The sequence below is a fragment of the Triplophysa dalaica genome, chromosome 5 (genome assembly GCF_015846415.1).
Source record: "Triplophysa dalaica isolate WHDGS20190420 chromosome 5, ASM1584641v1, whole genome shotgun sequence".
NCBI classification, from domain to species: Eukaryota; Metazoa; Chordata; class Actinopteri; order Cypriniformes; family Nemacheilidae; genus Triplophysa; species Triplophysa dalaica.
The window spans coordinates 13,545,948-13,568,755 of NC_079546.1; the positions used below are offsets into that span (position 1 = coordinate 13,545,948).

General features: G+C 38.4%; 1 protein-coding gene across 2 annotated transcripts in view; it reads left to right on the forward strand.

The window, feature by feature from the left end:
- Positions 1 to 22,808, forward strand: part of tbc1d22a (TBC1 domain family, member 22a) — a 126,832-nt gene that overhangs the window by 46,753 nt on the left and 57,271 nt on the right. For both annotated transcript variants that reach the window (XM_056747996.1, XM_056747995.1), the window contains exon 9: positions 19,284 to 19,390. In XM_056747996.1, coding sequence (XP_056603974.1) covers positions 19,284 to 19,390 — 107 coding nt within the window. The remainder of the gene's footprint in view (positions 1 to 19,283; positions 19,391 to 22,808) is intronic.

Genomic DNA, 22,808 nt, shown 5'->3' on the forward strand with positions numbered 1-22,808 from the left:
GGACAAAAAGAATGTCTGAAGATGAAAAATGTTCCGTTTCTCCCCTCATTAAGTTGTTTTGGGGAACTTTCTCTGTATATAGAGCAGTGTTTGGAGGAAAATATAACTGTGAGTGGGCTACAAACTTTCTTTCTTTCTTTCCCCACCCACAATTACCCACAGTTCCACCCGCTGCAATAAGGCATGGTGCCATGTGTGACAGACACTCCTTCAAAAAGGCCTCTTTGAGCCAAGTGCTGACTGCTAAGGCCAACCTGCAGCAAAATATCATAGTTTGACTGTGGTGAGAGACCTATATCCATCAATGCCTCCGTTATGCCGCACATTCAATGCCAAGAATGTTCAGCTTTGTTAGCAATGCATCTTTGGAAGTGTAGCTTCCAAAGCAACAGCTGCTCAAAAATTTAAGTAGGCGAGCTATTTTTTCCCTAATTTGTTGGCTACACTTCAGACTGCCAACAAAACAGTGTATGCTATAAACATTTTCTATAAGAGGGCTATTTTTTTTGACAACAAGTATAAGATAATGTTTTAATTGTTTCAGTTATCTGAAAAGAAACTAATAAAACAATTACAAATATCCCTGTAAACAACAGGAACAATGCAACATTTACAAAAAGACAGTGTAAAGTGCATTGTTATTTGGACAGTGCAGAGAATTTAATGTGTAAATCGTTGTTTTGAACCACAGATGTTATACTGTTTGTGGTTCCTGTAGATACATTTTAGAAGTGTCATGAGTTTGATTCCTAAAAAACACGCTGAAAATATGTATGCAGTCAAGCCAAAAAATATTCATACACCGGATGTTATTTTTTGACATTTTTTTTAACAATACACTGTTACACTGAGCTACGCGCACGCACACACCGCAACAAACTTATTGGTAGAAGCCGAGGGCTCTTGCACACACATGGAGCTCATTGAGAAAGTAAGTGTACACAATGCCACTCACATCAAACAAGTCAGGAAAGAGAGAAGACACCGAAGCATTAGTTAATCGATTAATGATACAGTCATTATCACGGATGGATAAAAAATACTAAATGTGATGCCTAATATACTTGGGCGGCCATTAATATAACTGGGTGACGCGCCTAATATTGGAAACACTGGCACTAAAATTTGACAGCTATTCAACCTAATCCATTAAAGTTATCTGACATTATCAAGATGAATTTGTTCTGACAGAGTTTAACTCAGAGTTGTCGTATTTTATTGCCATTTGATAAACTATCTTAACTTGATATGTCGAATAAACTGTGATAATATAATCAATGTTAAAGGTGTTTGAATACATTTTGGTTTGACTGTAGGATATATTATAGGATTTGTATTAAATCTATAATCTTTGATTCGAATCGAATCGAGAGCTTTTGAATCAGAATAGAATTGGAATAGAATTAAATCAGAACATCAGAATCGATACCCAGCCCTACTCGTAAAACACTATTTTTAAAGCACTAACTGGATTGCACTCATACTCAGTTTTTGCTGCATTGCTAAAAGACATAGTGAGTTCGTTGCTGAACATAGGCTGACGCTCTCAAAGAAAACGCCACCATTTTGTGTAACAAATTACTTTTAGCAGACTTGTGTGATTTCTTTAAGCCACAGATCGTTCTTGAATTCTTCTTTAAAAAGGTATGATGACAGGGCTAATTTAGAGGCCGGTTTATTGTTCGAGGGTACATTGCTGTTAGTGCTTTGCATTATTAAATAATAATTTTCATTATGCCTGTAAATAAATGCAACAGAAGATGGAAAATCTTCAATGTGCGTTTCTACTCTTGAGCACAGAGCCTTGAACATATATTTGAATAACATTTGCTCCCTAACAAATGAATTTGCTAATCAGCTTTGCGAGTCGTTGCATTTAGAATGACAGGGCGTGATGGAATTAAACCACTGAAGTTAAATTCAATGCTATTGATTCGTCCTGGTAGGAAGACTGGGAACCCTCTTTATGTTTAGTGAAGCCATTGTGCAGGTTGTTTTGTTTTACGTGACCTTTGATGGAGGTTTATCTAGTTTATTAGATTATCGCTGACCATACTAAGCATACAGATAGGATGTGGCAATATACTAGTATTGACAACTATAATACTAGTAATTATTTATTGATCTTGTGGATGTACTGCACAAATATTATGTATTGATTATTGTAAATAATTCAGCCTTGGCATCTGGTTGACACTCCAACATAAGTGAAACTAAAAAAATAAAACTTGTTGTAATTTATTCACCCTCATGTCATTCAAACCTGCACATGACTTTTTATTGTGTGCAAAACAAAAAATATATTTTGAGAAATGTCCCAGCAGTTTTGTGTCAAAACAACTGAAGTCAATAGGGGCCAGTGTAGTTTGGTTATTGTTCTTAAGAAATATCGCCTTTTGTGCTCTGCAGAAAAATAGTCGTTAAGGTTTTGAATGTCATCATGGTGATGTAAATGTTCATCTTTCGGTAACTGTCCCCTTAAGGCACTTCAAGACTTTATCTCAGATTTTCAGTCTAGACTTTTTACAGAATGTCTGCGCTAGTGTGCAGGTTAGTGTGCATTGAGTAGTGTGTGATGCTCTTTTTTTCTCTGCAAACTTCTCTCAAAAAGTCTAGTTTAAAAAAAATCTGTTCAGATTTTAAAAGTTGTGTTGTGTGTTTCAGCATTTAAGAGCCACAATGGTTACACTTGCTTTTTTCTCTTACCCAAGCTTGTATTTTGAGTTGAATTTAATTGAAATTTTAACATAGCATTAGTATATTTTATGATTTATTTATGGTTTACTTCATAAATATTGTGATAAGCATTATGAGAAGTATTGTAATCGTGTTGTGAGAACCTGTTTTGTTTTGTGGAAAGTGAAATATTAATTCAGTATTACGATACTATAAACTTCTGACACTTCTTCAAATCCAATGGCAACTTATTTGTAAGAAGTGCTTATTATAAAAGCATGTGACATTGTCAACAACATATTGTTTGACTGAAAATGGAAAATTTCATAAATGCACACTGAAAATGGGTAGCAAGCTGAATGGAGCTTGTAATTATAAATAAGCTTATTTGGATGTAAAAGAAAGAAAACAAAATTGTATTATTATATTATTATGCTCCTGAGGGGTTGGGTATTTTTCATTTTGTACTCGCTTTTACAATCATTTTCTCATAAATGTAACATTTTTTTAAATCTGTCTTGGCTGTTATTTTTAGTACAAGCAAAAGCTTAAAATCATAGCTCTCTTCTTAATATCCTCATTCATTGTTCTTTTAACCAGGTGGCTTCATTTGCATATCTCTTTAAGCTTCATAAGTCTTTTCTATCGATATTTTTAATCTACAGTGCTGTTCTTCATGAAAGTAGTCATCCAATCGGCCAAATGCTTTGTCCTGGAAGGGATTGTTCTTTGTCTGTTCCGTTCTCCTTGTCTTCTCTATCCGCTCTTCTGGCCAGAGCTCTTTTCCCATTAGGCCACTATAGAGTTTTATAATTAAAAGGAATGAGTGTGATGAAATGGTATGTGCAGGAGTGTGGCATGCTATTGATTCTGGAAGGAGATGGTGTTATTTGCATCATCTTTCGGTATAGATTCTCCCAGAATAGAGTTCTGGAGGGCGACTATGGTTCACTGCTTGGACATTTTAAAGATCTGGATGATTGGATGAAGTGTTACTACGGACACCAGAATACGTGGTGAAAGAGGGGATTAAGAGTTTTTCTACTACATAGACGCCGCTTAGTTCTGACTAGACGGTTGCCGTTATTTCTGAGCCGAAGGTTGTTTTACAAAAATTACATTAACAGGAGCCGTTATAAATAAAATATGATTAATCCACTTTGGGTTTTTGTTAGGTCTAGCTATAAGCCAAATTCTTCCAAATATGAAAATGTGTTCACTGTTTACTCAGCCTTATGTCATGCAACTCATTATTGAAATGAAAACAGATACATAAAAAATATTTTGATCTTCTCAAGCTTCATTCTCAAGCTGCATTAGTCATCCCTCTATATATACAACATCCTTTTACAGTTATAACAGCTTTTAAACGTATAGCATAGCTTGACACAAGTGTCTTGCAGCGATCTACGGGTATCTTCGCCCATTCATCATGGGCAAAAGCCTCCAGTTCAGTCACATTCTTAGGCTTGCGCACTGCAACTGCTTTCTTTAAGTCCCACCAGAGGTTCTCAATCGGATTTAAGTCTGGTGACTGCGATGGCCACTTCAAAATGTTCCAGCCTTTAATCTGCAACCATGCTCTAGTGGACTTGGAGGTATGCTTGGGATCATTGTCCTGTTGAAAGGTCCAACGTCTTCCAAGCCTCATGTTTGTGACGGACTGCATCACATTGTCATCCAATATCTCCTGGTACTGAAGAGAATTCATGGTACCTTGCACACGCTGAAGCTTCCCAGTACCTGCAGAAGCAAAACAGCCCCAAAGCATGATTGACCCCCCGCCATGCTTCACAGTAGGCAAGGTGTTCTTTTCTTCATAGGCCTTGTTCTTCCTCCTCCAAACATAGCGTTGATCCATGGGCCCAAACAGTTCTAATTTTGTTTCATCAGTCCACAGAACTCTATCCCAAAACTTCTGTGGTTTGTCCACATGACTTTTGGCTTACTGCAGTCGACTCTTCTTATTCTTTGGGGACAGCAAGGGGGTGCTCCTGGGAGTTCTGGCATGGAGGCCTTCATTACGCAGGGTGCGCCGTATTGTCTGAGCAGAAACTTCAGTACCCACATCTGACAAATCTTTTCTCAGTTCCTCAGCAGTCACACGGGGACTTTTCTCCACTCTACGCTTCAGGTAGCGCACAGCAGTCGAAGTCAGCATCTTCTTTCTGCCACGACCAGGTAGCGTTTCAACAGTGCCTTTTGCCTTGAATTTGCGAATGATGCTTCCTATGGTGTCTCTTGGTATGTTTAACATCTTTGCAATCTTCTTATAGCCATTGCCCTTCCTGTGAAGAGTAATCACCTGTTCTCTTGTCTTCCTGGACCATTCTCTTGACCTCACCATGTTTGTAACCTCACCAGTAAATGTCTAGAAGGAGCTGAGTATCACAGTCATTTTAAAGCTGCCTAATTGGTGCTTATTAGGCTTTATTGCTGCTCCCTGATATCCACAGGTGTTTTCAATACCTGATTGAAAACACTTCATTGAACCTCTGTTCTTCAGAGTGGTAGTCTTTAAAGGTGAACTGTGTAAGTAACAGAGACCACTATTGGCGTAGTTTGAAATTGCAACCTAAAGCTCCGCCACCATCCTCTCCCTTCTATTAGAGTAGCTACGGTTGCCGTCACAGGACAAAAGGGTTCAATAAATGATAGCGGCCACTATCGGTGGTGTTGATAATTGCAATCTACATCTCACAGGCGAACAACACACTGAAGTTACGGACACAGGACAGAGATGTCGTCGTCTGAGACAGCAGAGAGTAACCTTTGCAAATCAAGTGACGAGGTTTATTTACAAAGAAAAACAAATTAATTAAATTGACTTAATTCATTATTTACTCTAATCGTTATAGTGAAAATGATTGTTACTTGTATAACATTGTGTCAGTGATGTATTCGCTTATTTTGCATAGCATTTTTTGGCACGGTAACTTGGTTCGTAACATACAGCCTATTTAAACCGCTTGCTAATGCTAAAGTAAGGCATCACCCCAATTGATCAATTGTATCTTCTCAAATCTTCGTTGACACTGTATTACTGATAAACTATGCAACGTGGAAGTTTGGATTTTATCCTATCAATTATTAAATTACACATTTGTATGCACAGAAGCTAAGCAGTATTATAATATAGTTTACACCCGATGTATGCAAATTATGATTGTAAAAATGATTTCTAACTTGATTTGCACACGGCCATGCAAAAAGGAATTATAGTACAATAACAAAGTGCTAAAAACAAGAAAAACTCACTTGATGCTCATGCTCATCTATTAGCTAAAGCTATCAAACAAACACTTCACTTATATAGCGGAAATTAGACAAACTTACCGGTCCAGCAGAAAGCTTGCAACTTCGGCGTCGCTTAGCAAACCCTTTTCCTGCTTCAGTGCCCTCCATTTGGGAAAAGCCATGCCGATGTTTATTCGGGTTTTCTGACGTTTTTTGTCTCGACTTCGCCTTGCTGCGTCGTATTTTCTCTTTTTTGAACGAACAGATTGACGCTCTAACGGCTCTTGTGCGGAGTATGTGTGGTCCGCCATTAGCGCAAATTTTGCTTCTTACTGCAACAAAGAACCGTTTATATTTCTACAAAAAAACACGACAAGTAAATGCTGTTATTGTTCTTCCTCTTCTTCTGCTAATCCTTCTATGTAGTCGCTTTGAAGCTGCCCCAAAAAACAGCCGAAGAAGAAGAACATATTCTCGCGCATCCTTCGTTTTACGAAACGCGCTCAGTTTGTCCGTGTAGTGCTACTATAGAAACATGGCTGTGCACATTAATAAATTACATGTAAGGGTGTGCCCGCGGTGTATATACATAAAATGGCTCATTGTAAGGTAATATAAACATTTCGTTTCATTTTGTAAGGTATTTCTTCACCACTCACAACATAGTTTTGTATTATATATTACATTTAGGTGAATAAATCCTTCAAAATCCTACACATTGTACCTTTAAGGGGTTGAATAATTATGTCAATGAAGAATTCACAAAAGAAACATTTACTACTGTATTATAAAACTAATTGATGTCATTTTAGTTGCATATGGTTCTTTAAGAAGTCCTTGTAGGATTTAATTCTGAATACAATTACAAATCTACACTAAATTCCCTAAAACCATTTACAGCATTGGGGTGTTGAATAATTTTGAACTAGTGGTGGGCCGTTAACGGCGTTAACGCGCTGCGTTAACGTGAGACTCTTATCGCGCGATAAAAAAAATCTATTCTCAATGTTGGGTTGGGAGCTGGGTCTATACTACGCAAGCTATGATGACTTTCATCTTGATATTTTAGCGCGGATGTATACCTAGCTTACTTGCACTGTAGGGGGCGAGAACGAGATTTTTCAACTCGCGGAATTCGCGTGATTCGCGCCACCTTGTCATCTCATAACCAGGACTTCATTCGCGCGATTCCCGCCGCCTCATCATCTCATAACCAGGACTTCATTCGCGCGATTCCCGCCGCCTCATCATCTCATAACCAGGGCTTCATTCGCGCGATTCGCGCAGCAAGTTGGTCTATCGCGTCTTTGCATTGACTTAACATGTAAATCACTCGCGCTTGACGCGCCATTAGTGTTTGTTCTGAACACAACATAACGTTACTGTGAAATTACCGCATCAAACGTGACGTGCTAACATGGATGCATCTATGAAGCCGCCGGGTTTGCTTCAGGGAATATTAATTTTTAAGAAGCTTCCCAATAGAAACCTCTACAAGACTGAGGTTGTTTGCACCTTGTGCAATGCGGAATTGGTTTACTGTACGGAATTGCTTTACATACAGTTGGTTTAAAAAAAAAAACTTTCTCTCAACAGGTAGTGGTCTAGCTTTAGTTGAAACCAGTAACTTTGTATTGAGATCTAATGTATTATGGCTCCTGTATGACATATCGCTTGTTGCTCCCTCACTCTTTGTAAGTTGCTTTGGATAAAAGCGTCTGCTAAATGACTAAATGTAAATGTACTATAGGAGCTCTTCCAGTCTCAAGTACCACCTAAACGCAAATCATCCCTTAGCTAATGCGGAAGTGACACAAGTACATCTTATTGAACATAATTTAATTTTCATCACAAATTATCATAGTAGAACAGCTTTCTCAAGCAGTTTGTGATGCATTTTGGAAACAGGAGATGAGCCCTGGTCTAATGCGCCACCTGGCTTGAGAAACCCGTTCTCAAAGACTTACTTTTAGTCATTATTTGGGTAGCACACATATTCTGAATGCCTTCGGCAGAATTCAAATGGGCCATTTTAATCTAGATTAATCTAGATTAATTCCAAAATTAATCTAGATTAATCTAGATTAAAAAATATTAATCTATGCCCACCACTATTTTGAACACAACTGTAGATATTTATATATGCGAGCCCTTTAATCACACTACAAGTATACTTGACACAATGGGTAATTAAAGATGTACCCATGTTGTGTCATGTTTGTGAGCTTGCACATAACATCCAAAGACGCTTCACATCTGTCTTTTGGTATATGGGTACAGAATTACAGCTTGATTATGTGTTAACATGTTGGATTTAGTCAATCTACATTTTGATAATGCAGGTCTTTTTACTTCAGCAAAACCAGTGTTGTACAAATCAGTTGGACAGAAATCTTACTCTACTATACATGACAGTAAACTGCAAACCTTTAGTAAACTGCAAACCTCTAGCTTTCCTGTATCTCAGTGGTTAGAGCATGCTCTACAACACCAATGTCTTGGGTTCGATCCCAGGGGATTGCACGTACTAAGAACAAAATGCATAGAAAAATGCGATGTAAGTCGCTTTGGATAAAAGCATCTGGCAAATGCATAAAAATTTAATTTTAAATGTAGTATAATCAGCAGAAATGATGTTCACATACACTACATGTGTGATGGAGTCACATATGCAGAATGCTTACAGAAGGCTGCAAACCGTTCCATTCCACTGCAATCTGTCTAGTCAAAGGACTAGGTTTATACAAATAGAGTGTGTTTGTACATTTGATAATTTCGTCACTGCTAAACACCACCTAGCCATAGCATTAGACAACATCTATGGTTTTATCTAAAGTGACTTACAGCTGAGATAAACAATGGAAGCAATTGGAAAAACATAGCATAAGTGCAGTAAAACTGGTTTCACATAGCCTACCACAGTATACAAAGCTAAGGATTTTTTTTAGGATATAAAGATTCGAAAATAGATAGAAGTCAGTATTTATCGATCAGGTGTTGATGGTAGAGTTGTGTTTTCAAGCGATGATTCTTAAAGATGGCCACAGATTCTTAAAGATGGATCTTGTAGCAGCCGGCCGATCGTTCCATAAATGTTGGACAGATCCAGAGAAGGTACGTGATTTTCTTTTTCTCTCCCTTTTTGGGATGGCACTACAAGACGTTGTCCATTTGCTTAGCGTAGGGATCTGGCGGGTACATAAGTCTTTATTAGCGATTGAAGATAGGGGGTTTCGAACCAGTGGTGGTCTTGTAAGCCAAGACAGAGACAGCATCATCTATGACACCCTAAAGACAATGAGCACCGCTGTCATGTACGCTAATGTAAACACATTTGACTGAATGCTTAACCATGAATGGGTGGCATGATGAAATTACACAAATTACACAAATTACACAAATGTTGCAAACTTGGCAGGTGCAGAAAGACAGAGAATCTCGCAGAGCAGGAGGGACCCTGCCAGATACAGCATTAACCACTCTACATTACGCTGCTCAGTAGAGGATAAACACACATCTGCCCGAGTGTTCCTTCTGGATACTGTGCATTTATTCACCCTGTAGGCATCCTGGATCGCATAGTTCATAGGTTCCCAATAGCCTACGTCTGTTACGGCATGTGCATTATTAGGTTCACTCACCCTATAACCTGCTTTCTGCCCATCTCCGGGAAGGGCATTGTGGACCGATCATCGACTAAGTGCCACAGGGCTCCACGGCTGAATTGAACGGTTAGTGGTGTGTGACCCACAATTGAGGCCCTAATGAGAATCGGTTTATCCGGATTTTTCCCTTTGAAGAACTGTTCCCGGTGCTGATTTCAATGCAGGTCTGATTAACTTTACTCATTTGTTCTAACACGTTGTTAAGTGACTGCCTTGGGATGCCTGAGATGTCTTGGCAGGTGTTTTTTCTCTTTTTCTCCAGTTCCCACTGCAACTTTTTTGTCTTGTTGACAGAAACATTCCAGCAGTGTAGTCACAATTTTTTTTTAACTTTAACCTGTTTAACGTTTCACTTTCGAAGGTTTTGATAGGTAATCTTGAACATGTTAACAAGTTTGAGAATAAAATTACATTAACACATGGTCTTGTAGATGAATTGGTGGTTCATTGCATATCGCAAAGGTTTCCAAGCACAAAAAAATTGACCTTGAATTTACACATTCAACAACAGCACAGGATCCAGCATTATAAAAAACTAAAAAAAACTTTGATACACAGTTAGATTTCTTCAGTTTTCACCACAAACTAGGCTATGTCTAGTTTTCTGATCAGCAATTTGCTCGGCTCCAAATGTAAAATGCTAAGAATGATCTGGAAAAATTGCCCTGTCATAAAGTCATTTGTTTTCTCTGACTAATCACAGTTATTTAATATTTTTGGATCTAGTTTAATTACTTGGCTATAAAAAGCTATAAATTGAATTTCGGTGCAGATCCTCATTCTGAGAAATCACTTTCGGTTCATTTACATCACTGAAACGTGTCATGCTCGACTTGGTGCAGTTTATAACAATTAACAAAATCCATTTCTTAGCGTTCGTCGTGTTTTATGGGAACGCCACGCAGTCATCCGTGTAAATGTAGTTGCTATGTTACTAAATAATTCTATTTGTTATCCATTTTATTTATTATTCGGAATCAATTTAGAAGAACTGAAAGTGCACTATTGCTGTCTGGTCGTAGTCTTAATGGCTCATGAGTGTTTCATTACGGTACATGTAATGATACCTCTTACGCGTCTAATAAAAGCAAATTAATTGTTTAATGGGCTAATCTGACATCATATTTCACTCTCAGGGATGTTCACTTCTTTTTCGCCCGATGCTGAAGCTCTTCTACGCTTACTATACCCAATCGGTTGTATGTGTTTGGTTGTATTGGACTCTGCATATTCTGTTATAACACACACAACTGGACCCTAAAATGTGTACAAAAAGTTTGAATGATTTCAATTGTTCCTTGTCATTTACTCCCCCTCTAAATAGTTTTGAGACACCCACAAGACTGCTGCAGTTGTGCAGAATAATATTAAATAGACTCGAAATCATGGACCTTACCTAGCCAGAAAATAGCGAAAGCTTTTCCGTGTAATTCTATTACATGCAGACATTACATCAAACCACTTGGTATTGATTTGTTTTTAAGTCAAGTCATTTTCTTTTGAACACTTGAAATGTATATGAGCAGCATTTTACTGTTTCAATTTTAAGGTTGCATTAAGGGATAGTAGCTCTCTATTGCATTTTTTCTTAACTCATATTTAATCAACTGAAACATCTGGTTTCTCTAATGAAAAGAAATTTGCTCCTAATGAAGACAAAAGGTTAATTAGTGTTTTTTGCAAAGGCAAGCGTCACTCACTATTACTGTTGCTCAAACTTTGGTATTTGAATAAGCACAGTCCTTAGAGTTTTAAGTTGGCAAATGACTCATGCCAAATTGCTCAAAACAAATCAGAATTACAGTACAGTTTTTTCACTGGATACCTGACAAAACCGCAAGGTGCATTAACAGGGTATAGGTGTTCATGCTGTCATTCCAGAATTTATGATTTCATGTCTTAAGTCTCATCCAATTTATTAACTGTCTACACTGTGAATCACAGCTGTTTATATTGGTATCTATGGCAATGACATTGTGTTGGTAGGTATTCAGAAAAACCATCATGGAGGTCTGACATGTTTGTTTTACTCTTTGTGAAAATTCGACGTGCGAAAAAGCTGTGCAAAATCCGATTAGTGTAGTCAGACTGAAACGGATTTCTAGAAATGTTAGTTGAAAAGAATTTCAGACCACATGTGAATGTAGCTTAACAGGGATTTCTACAAATCCAATTTGATGTTATTATGTACAAATCTGATTTCATGTTTTTTACCTTTCATACTTCTTTTCTCAAAATGTAATATTCTAATGTTTTTTTCGGAATGTGGTATAATGAAGCTGTTTCGGACCTTCAACCAACTGCCTCCAGTAACCACTTGCGAAACTTCATCTGCTCTGATTGCCATTGTTCCTCCCCTACTGCTGACATTTTGATCATTACGACTTGTTGATGATCTCCATAAATCACAGCTTGGATCTACACCTTGTCTTTCACTGCTACTAGTTTTGCACATAATTACCAACCCTGTGCTCATTATTTTGCCCAGTTGGAATGGCATGTTTGCAGAGTTGACTCCCGTGTTAATTAACCTTGCCTTCAATTAAACATTCCTTTCGACACTCATTAGCCAACACAGAGGGTGGTAGTGGGCGGTACTGGGGTTATAGGATTAGAACACCCTACGGGTCAAAATGCATAACCCATCAGAGAGAACTGTAGCAGTGACTTCCTGTAGGTGGAAATGCTTCTGTGGGCTATCTTGCTTAATCTCCGAGTGGCTTGTGTGTGCTTGTAACATTCTTTAACCTTAAGTCGATTTGACCTGCAAACTGGGGGCCATATGATGCCACATGCTTGTGCAGAGTCACATGTCAATATTCATTCCAGCTTCTTGCAGCTGGCTGTTCTTTGATGCCAGGGGGTCTAGCCTTTGCTTCTTTACACGGGAAGAAGCAACAAATTAACAGGAAGTGAAGGGCAGCCCAAGTGCTTATAATTCCAGATAGAATGATTTGTGTTATTATTTTTTAGCTTTGTTTATATTCTTGATTAAAATTATTTATTTGTGATCTTTTTGGCAAAAGTTGAACAACTGGACGGGGGGAAATAACTTTATCCTGCTGGATAGAATCTTTCCTTACGGCCGCTTAAGTTTTGTACATAAGATTTTTCCTGACCAAACACCTGAGCTGTTAATCTCAAGAGCTGTAAGAAAATGACATCCTGAAATGTTGTCAACACTGTGGCTAATGAAACCAGAAGGGTGCAGAATCCCTTGCCCTTCCTTAGAGACTATTCTTAGTTAGAGTGCTAATGTAGCAGACAGGTATTCATGTTGTCAGTGCTTGCAAACTAAAAAAAAATACTAATATTGAATGGCTGTAAATGTTCATGACCGCTTGGGAACCTTCAAACAGTCTTTAATATGTTTTGGAGGTTTTCTGTCCAAGAATCTTAAATGACTTTTGAGGTCTTTAGATTAGTTGAGACCTCTGGGAGAATTCTAGAGAAAGGCTGCAGGTTTGTAGTCTGCTCAAGTGTGTGTTTACAGTGAACCACGAACAGATCTCTAAAGACATCTGCTTTTTTCTGTTGAATGTGTTCAAACAGATGGTGCTATGGTGACCTCACCGGGTGGATCCGTGATCACGGATTAAAGCACCTGTTTTTGTTAATACGCATGCATGCATTTGTGAAAACCTTATTATTTTTACATGAGTAATACTTCAATGTTCAGTCGATTTCAGCTTTCCATACTTTTTTTACTCACAAGTCAGTGGGGGATAATCCGTGATTTAAAATATGGGTGTTTCCACATACCGATATTTATGATAACCATGAAATTAATAGCCGTTATTATTTATATTGTGTCAATGCTTCACATATTATAATGTAAAATATACCTGCTAGCCCTACAAGGCACATAAAGCCATATACAGGTGCTGGTCATATAATTATTATATCATTAAAAAGTTGATTTATTTCACTAATTCCCTTCAAAAAGTGAAACTTGTATAATATATACATTCATTCCACACAGACTGATTTATTTCAAATGTTTATTTCTTTTAATTTTGATGATTATAACTGACAACTAATGAAAACCCCAAATTCAGTATCTCAGAAAATTTGAATATTGTGAAAAGGTTCAATATTGAAGACACCTGGTGCCAAACTCGAATCAGCTTATTAACTCAAAACACCTGCAAATGCCTTTAAATGGTCTCTCAGTCTTGTTGTGTAGGCTACACAATCATGGGGAAGACTGCTGACTTGACAGTTGTCCAAAAGACGACCATTGACACCTTGCACAAGGAGGGCAAAACCAGCACCTGTATGTGGACATTTCTGAGGAGTTTTTGAAAAGCAGATGTAAAAACATAAGTAGAATCACTTGGAACACAACAAAAGTGAACAAGATGTGCCAATGATGACACATACAGAGTTTTGTTTCGATATGCGAACGTCTAGTGAAGATCCAGCATCAAATCCATTTTGGCGTGCTCCCCATCAAATTTGTTTGTTGCTTACGAAAATGGTTTGACGAATCAAGACCAAGTCCATAAGCTTTTATGGGGAGTGTGTCTAAATGCTACATACAAAATGTCGGACAAACGCAGTAGAAGGGGTTCCATGAAGTAGATTTTCAATATAATTTAAAATGGCAGACAGGAAGTATGGCAATATTAATGTCAAATGGCTCATGAGCCAGTTCATGTAAATATGTAATTAACATACCAATATGGTAATATTTTCAGATTTTACAAGCATTTTGACCACAAGGGGTTATCGGCTTGCCTAGAAAACGATTGGTAAAAGCACTTAAAACACCATAAAGCTCCCTATAACGTTTGACCTGCCACCAAATTTCTATGATTTTGACATGTGGCCTGAGACATTTAGTAAACCAGCATTGTGCTGGCTCCACAATGTCCACTGGATTCCGTTCCTACGATCCCTGGTTGACGTCTTCATGATCCAGTCGATGGCGAGGAGGAAGAGGAAAGGCGACAGCAAGCACCCTTGTCGGACACCAGTTCGCACCTGGAAGTTGTCTGTGAGCTGCCCTCCGTGGATAACTCTACAGGAGATGCCATAATAGGAGTTCTTGATCAGGTTGACCATCTTGGCTGGGATGCCGTAGTGCCGAAGGAGCTACCAGAGGGTCTCCCGATCCACGCTGTCGAACGCCTTCTCATAGTCGACGAAGTTGATATACAACGGCGAATTCCATTCCAGGGACTGCTCAACTATGATGCGGAGTGTGAAATCTGGTCTGTGCAGGATCTGTTCTGCCGAAAGCCAGCCTGCTCCTCTCGTAACTGTTGATCAACAGTATCCCTCATTCTCTCCAAGAGGACCCGGTTGAAGACCTTCCCAGGCACCGATAGGAGTGTGATGCCCCTGTAATTATTACAGTTGCTGAGGTCACCTTTCTTAGGAACCTTGATCAGGTAACCTTCCTACCAGTCTGCCAGAACATCTTCTTCCTCCCAGATCCTCTCAAAGAGTGGGTACAGGATCTCCACTGATGCGTCCAGGTCTGCTTTTAACGCTTCTGCTGGTATGTCGCCCGGTCCAGCGGCCTTCCCGTTCTTCATCAGGGTGATGGCCTTCCTGATCTCTTCTCTGGTGGGCTTTTCCCAGTTGATATTTAGATCCACATTGACTGGTTCAATGACTGGGGAGTATGGTAGTGTTGGTCTGTTCAGGAGTTCCTCAAAGTGTTAAGCCCATCTGTTCAACTGCTGGTCTAGACTTTTGATGGTGTTCCCCTGCTTGTCCTTAACAGGTCTTTCTGGCTTGCTGAACTTTCCGCAGAGTCTTTTGGTGGTGTCGTACAGCTGTTTCATATTGCCGCTGTACGCTGCCTGCTCCACTTCAGCTGCCAGTCCTTCCACGTAGGCCCTCTTATCCTTCTTGATGTTTCTCTTCACTTCTCTATTGGCTTCTGTGTAGTCTCCATTGTAGTAACCATGCTCTTAGTGTCTCTTTCACTTTCTGCCACCTGGTGAGTGCACTATCCTCCTCTTCTTCAAATAGTTCCTGAAGCGCTTCAAACCTATTCTTTAGCGCCAAACTAAACTGTTCTTTTGTCGTGGGGTCTTTCAGTAGACTGACGTTGTACTTCGTTCTTCTGCCTGAAGCGTTTATTTGGTTCCTCTTCAGCTTCAGTCTTGCCACCACCAAGTGATGGTCGGACGCCACGTCTGCTCCTCTTCTCACTCTAACATCTTGCAGGGATCTTCGGATTTTCTTACTAATGCAGATGTGGTTGATTTGGTTCTCTGTCGTGCTGTCTGGAGATACACCCATGTGCTCTTGTGAATCTGCTTGTTAGGAAAGATCCTGCCTCCGATGACCAGGTTGTTGAGTGCACATAGGTCCGCAAATCTCTCTCCATTTTCATTCATTACTCCTAGGGCGTGAGTGCCCATGACTTGTTCGTATCCGGTGCTGTCAGACCCAATCTTAGCATTGACATCTCGCATGAGGATAGTTATGTCCTTGTCTGGATAGGTCTCGAGGATCTTCTGCAGTCTGCTATAGAACTGATCGTTCTCATTTTTTTAGCATTGGATGAGGTTTATCTTGATCTTCTTCATCTTGGTATGGAAGGATGCTGTGATGATCCTGGGGCCGAGCGCCTCCCATCCAATCACTGCCCTCTGCGACTGTTTGGACAACATGAAGCCCACTCCCAGTGTGTGAGGTACATCGCTTTCTTCATCCCCTGAGTACAGCAACAGCTCTCCAGTCCTCGGTCGTCTTTGTCCAGCCCCACGCCATCCTCCTTTTTCAGTCAGGATTGGGACCTTCCTTGGCGGAGCTAGATGACTTTGGCTCGAACTTAATGGGCTCTATCAGGGCACTGTCCTGATGACCCATACAAAGTATCATAACGATACACTAATGCGTTTATATTATACTGCATTATTCAATAGGACACATGCCCAAAATGGCCGACATGGGAAAGCTTGATATCTTTCATGCCACCCCGAATCTAACAAGACCAACTTTATGATTTTTTTATGTACATTGACTCCCATGGTATTTATTTTCCCTACTATGGCAGTAAATTGGGGATGAGATCTGTGTGGCTACTGACATTCTTTTAAATATCTTCCTTTATGTTCAGCAGAACAAAGATATTGATTCAGGTTTGAAAAAACCTAAAGGAAGAAACATTTTTCATTTTTGGGGATAACCCTTTAAAAGCAGGTAAAACAACTTTATATTTTACGTAAACACGCTCAAATGTATAAATATAAGTATTAGAAATAAGCTAAAATCAAACCAAGTGCCATCTGAATACAAATGTTGCAAAAGCTTTATTCATATCAAAATTTCTACAGGCAGCTGATGTCAAGGTCATTGTGGTATGTGCATAATTGCAGTTCTCATTATATTCAAATGTAATATATTATATTCAAATATCCTTACAGAATAACCATCAGGTGTAGTTTCACACATTAGCTTTTAACATATTAACATCTAGCAACAGTGGACAACAAACAACAAAAAAGTTTCAATTTGTACTGCATTTCTTTTTTAATTGCATAATAATTATAATAATTAAAAGCATATCTTCTTTTTGTATGCTTATGCTATTTTTCTTTCAAATGACTATTGGTTTTATACTGTATTTTATCTAAAGCTGTGAACGGCCTACATTTATATTTGCATCTAAAGTGTTCAAGTACTTTTGGGGGCAACTGTCTAGGTGACTAAGGTCGAAAAAACCCATACTTTGCTGGCAGTTTTATAGTTGACCACAGGAGGTGCTGTTGACTTGTTTTACTCTTTCATCTTCTCATCAGCTCCTCTTTGTGTGTCCTTGTTTTGTGATGAGTGGAAGTGCTGTTAAGGGACTTCGCTTGGAGAGAGCTCCCACAACAAGAGAGATTAACACTGCCTTATTACAGCCCACACACACGCACACTTAGGAAGCCTCGCGAGCACCTTGAATCCAAAGTGGAAGGCCGTTATGTGAAAGCACAATGAGCTTGTCTGCCATTTGGAGGTCATTTAGACCCAAACTCAAACCCTTTCAGTTTTTTTCCATACTGCAGATATTAGACTCCATCTTTGCTCTCCGTTGTGATCTGTCAGATATCCGACTGCATTGAGCGACCTAAAGAGTGTAGAGGACCAGCGGTGTTTAAGGGCACGCTAATGCAGTGGGCGGCCTAAAGCTGGATGTCTGTTCACTAAACTACAGCGCTTGAAATGTTCCCAGCAGCCCACCGGTCCTGTCAGCCAGAGCTCGCCATACGCTTTAAGGTTAGATCTACGTTGCCAAGGAGACAGCAGCACCGCATGTGTCTTTAGTTCAATGATCTCCTGCCTCTGCTCACCCTGTACCTGGCCTGTCAGAGCTGCGGTTTGAGTCATTCGCGGCGGTTACTATATAAATCTGGAGTCTGCTGGTTGGATTAGTTGGCGTGTGCTCAGGGGAAATGATTTTGACATTTAGCGGTGGAGTTTGTTGTTTGGCAAATCATGAGACCTCATATTAACGCTCAAACAATGTGCGAGGCTGCATAGATAATATGTCACCTCCAAAAAATGTGTATATATTTTCTTGTTGCATTTGAATGAATACATTTTACCTGTTAGCAAAAAAGAAATTGTGTATATATTTTCTTGTCGCATTTGAATGAATACATTTTACCAGTTAGCAAAAAAGAAAATGTGTATATTTTCTTGTTATATGTGACTGAATACATTTTTACCTGTTAGCAAAAAATAATAAGGCATGTGCTGTTTACAAACAAGATGCCATTTCTAAATGCCCTTTAATATTTGTCTTTTACAATATTACAGAAGGCTCTCGACTTAAACATTTAGATACACTTTATTGTATGACATTATCATTGAATAATAGCAGTTTCTTTCTTGCTTGCCTACTTTTTATATATCTGGCATTAATCCTATAGCACACATATCAGGGTTCCTACAGTGTGTTCTTAATATTACATTGTCTAGTTGTTTTATGATCATGTGTGAATGGCCCAGTAGCTGTAGAACTATTCTTTTCAAGAAGCATTTTGAATGAATCTTTTTTTACAGGGTGGGTCTTTGATACTGCTGCAAAAATCACATAAAATTTTGAAGAAAATAAAAGAATATTCTGATCTAAAATGTTGAAGAAAACAAAACAATATTATTTGAATCTGCGCTGAAGCAAATTCAGTTAAAATCTATCATTATTTATACACCCTCACGTCATCCAATATTACTTTTTTCTTTGAAACACAAAAATATATTTTGAGGAATGTCTCAGTCAGTGTTGTTTGGTTACCAACTTTCTTTGGGAAATCTTCTTTTGTGGTCTGCAGAAGAAAGTCATACAGGATTGTATGGACATTAGGGTAAAGTTATTCATTTTCAATTATTCATCTTCAATTATTCATAATTTTAAGATGTCACAGTAGCAGTAAGTATAACAATTAAAATCTATAAATGAAATTCTGTACAACAGTAGATTGACAATATAACAATAAAAAAATTATATGAATGCATGTGGTATTATACACATATTTAGTCCCAGCTTTAAATGCAAAACTCAATGTTAAACAGTATGTTGGTCCTAGTTCTATTTCTGCTTGGCCTAACAAAGTCATTAGACCCTTTGTTAAAAGCGCACAGTATGGTTCTTTCTTTCCTATAGGGTAACATGGCTTTTTTCCTGAATCCTTTTCTATTTGTCTTTCTATTCTTTATCTCTTCTTATTTTCTTTTGTCTTTTACTCTTTGCAGAGGAAGAGGTGGAAAATTTCAATGTTTCCAGCTTGCAGGAAGAGGTGTTGCGGAACATCGAGGCTGACAGCTTCTGGTGCATGAGCAAGCTCCTGGACGGGATTCAGGTAAATTGATTCCCTACCTGCCAGCGTGCTGGGCTGATTACATTCACTGCGTGTGTGTGTATGCAAGATGAACACACCGCTGGGAAAGAGACGAATGCGTCGTGGTGAGGGTCCCCCGCGTGTTGGTGTCCTGTCCCGTTTCCTCCCCTTGCCTTCTCTCGCCTGGCCTGTCCTGGAATAAAATCCATGATGAATATTCTTACTCCGCACCACAGGCAGGAAATAGCCTCCTTATCCAAAAAGGCCTAGCAATTCTTGAATTGTCACGGGAAAGCACAGCAACCCTCACCTCCGCCCCATATTCACTTTATCTTGCCTGCCGTATCTCTAATTGATTTAAGGGCGTAAAAACACCTGTGCTGTTTACGCTGCTGAGACGGAACATGCTATACTGTTGAAGGTAGGTGGTTGCTGTCTATTTAGCCTCACATTTTCCCAATACTCTCACGGAGTCCCTTGTGGCTTTTTCAGTAGGGTTTTAGTTTTTTCTCCATGTTTCTTTGACTATGGGCACCTTTAGCCCTGTGCATCTTTTGAAATTGAACTCTCTTAAAACATTACTAGACTTTGCTTAAAGCATATACAGTATGTTTAATGCATTATAAAAGTAGTTTAGATGTATTATTTAGGATCTTTGCCATGAGGTCCCATGTTGAACTTCCAGTGACCGGTATGAGCGAGTGGGAGCGATAACACCAAATTCAACACATCTCCTCCCGATTCACACCTGAGACCTTGTAACATTAAAGAATCACATGACACCGGGAAGTGAAGATGCCTAATTGAGCCCAGTTTTTTGACAGCTATCTAGACATTAATGGCTGTGTGTGGAGTTATTTTAATGGGACAGCAAATTTACTTTGTTATACAAGCTGCACTCTCACTACTTTTTTATTGTAGCAAAGTTTATTTTCTTCAGTGTTGTCACATGAAAAGATAAAATAAAATATTCACAAAAATGTGAAGGGTGTACTCACTTCTGTGAGATACTGTACATTATAACACTTATCAATGGATTGTTACACTTCTCATTTATATTTTGGTTATAATTCTTTACAACAACATTTAATGTATTACAACACAATTATAATGCATCATACCATTGAATAGCTCTTAACAATGCATTATAACTAAAGGCTTTAAGTAAAGTCGGTCACCCTTTATTTTAAGGTCCTGTCCTCGCTATTAACAAACTATTAACTACGACTTTTTCACAAATAAATTCCAAATTTGTTCCTTCTTAGTAGTTAATATGGTAGTTGTTAGGTTTAGGTATTGGGTAGGATTTGGGATGTAGAATAAGGTCATGCACATTATGTGCTTTATACATGCTTGCAAGAAATTAGTTAATAGTGAGAATTGGTCCCTATACAAAAGTGTTACTGTAAACCCTTTTATTTTTAAAATATAATTTTCTACATATCATGACTTACCTTTAGTTTTGTGGTAGACTTTAAAACAAGTACACTTTTAGGCAGAATTCTATTTAGAATTGTTAATCATGATGCCACTTTCATAGGGAAATCATGTTTATGTTGCACATTGTGAGGCTTCCATTATTTTCAAGTTTGTTTACAAGTTCTGAAAATTTAAAGTGTAATAAAAAATCTATACTTAGAAGGCATTTGAAAAGTAGCAAAAATAGATGAAACCATGGCCAAGTTTCCAAGATAACTTTAATGTGACCTTAATGTAACAAAATCTGTGTTCTTTAAATACTGTAAATATCAACCCCTCGGACATGCAGGTGTCTGTAGTTAATTTGAGATGCGATGTTTGAAGTGAATGAAGATAGCGATGGACTCTTTAACACGGACTTGGTTTGGACGCAAATCTCCTCGCAGATAAAGAGCATTTGTATTCAGTAAGATATCCTTCCTATCTGGCAATAGATTGAAATGCACTCCAGGCCCGCAAAAGCTTTTGTGGAATTTTGTCTCTAATTACTGCAGTAATTTGTGTGTACAAAGCATATTCTCTTAGGTGCTAATGATTTTTCTCCACTCTTTGTTTTCCTTACACCTTCACACTATTGCTGCTGATAGCTCTGAACATTTGCTCACAAGTTGTTAGCGTCGGCTGCACTGTGCTCTCTGCGTGTTTCGGAGTGGTTGTTAACACTTGGTTTAGTTTTTAGTGTGAGTTTTATAGTCCTAGCCATACGTAATTATGTTCGGTTCTCAGGAGAGTGCTTAGGTTTTAGATGCATAGGGTAGAAAATGTTGTTAATTACAAGTATTGTATTTCCCTCCGGTGTCAGACAATAGAGTGATTTAGCAATTTTAAAGCCTCATTATAAGAGATTTTTATATTATAAGAGTGTTTTATCACGTACGTTTCATCGAGAATCGTGGGGGGGTTTAGTGCTTCATACAGTGGAGCAGTATCGTAAAAGAATAAAAATTTACAAGCTGTTTTTTCAGTACAGAAGTAAAGTGAACAGGGGCTCTCAAGATCTAAATAGAATGAATCAGCATGCAAATATTTGTTCATATGATATACAATATTCCTTCCGATCTTCCCAACCTTTGATTTTAACTTTCTAGACTTTGTAGACTGATCTATATCAAAGTTCACTGAAAATCTTGCTTAATATCTCATTCACAGTAGTACATACCAAGCATTATTGAATAACACAGATTTGAAGTAACATAATGGTGGGTAAATAAAAAAAAAACAAGTGAAGTATGTCTAAATATAAAAAGAAGCCAGCTCCGATTTCCAAGACCAAAAACTCAAGTTGAATATTCAATATATTGACATTTGTAATCTATTTATTTAGCAAAGTAAATAAGTGCCTTTATGACACAAAGCAAATGGCCTGCAACCCCTGTCAACCATAATAATATCCAAAAATCTGATGAATTATAACATGCCAAATTGCTTTAAAAAATGTAAATAAATAATTGTAATTATTCATTCAATTCAAGAAGAAGATGTAGCATAACCCATAACTTCAACAAAAAACATTATGGGTGCTGCACAGTGTTACACATTCACAGGTGAACGGGTGATTTTACATCACAGCTGTTAAACTGTGCAAGAGACTTTTTGAGTTTATTCCTTCAGATACAGATCAGGCTTAGTGTTAAAGCTGCAATCCATTCAAAATTCTGTTATATAGCAAGCACATCAAAATCTGTGTTTTCCTTGCCTAATCCAATTGAAAAAAAGTAAACCTATAATAATGATTTAGAAATTGATGTGTCTGATGCATTTTTGGGGGAAATGTCAGTTGACTTTAACCCAATTAAAAATAAGCAACATATGCACCTGCAATCCTCTTCACATCAAGTTGTTTGAGGGTTTTGGGATAAACAGGTGAGGTACCGGATTATAGATCTTGGAGCAAGAGATTTAAGCTAACAATGATGGGGTTTATATTTGGGTTAGAGAACCGCACCAGTATGACTGTGTT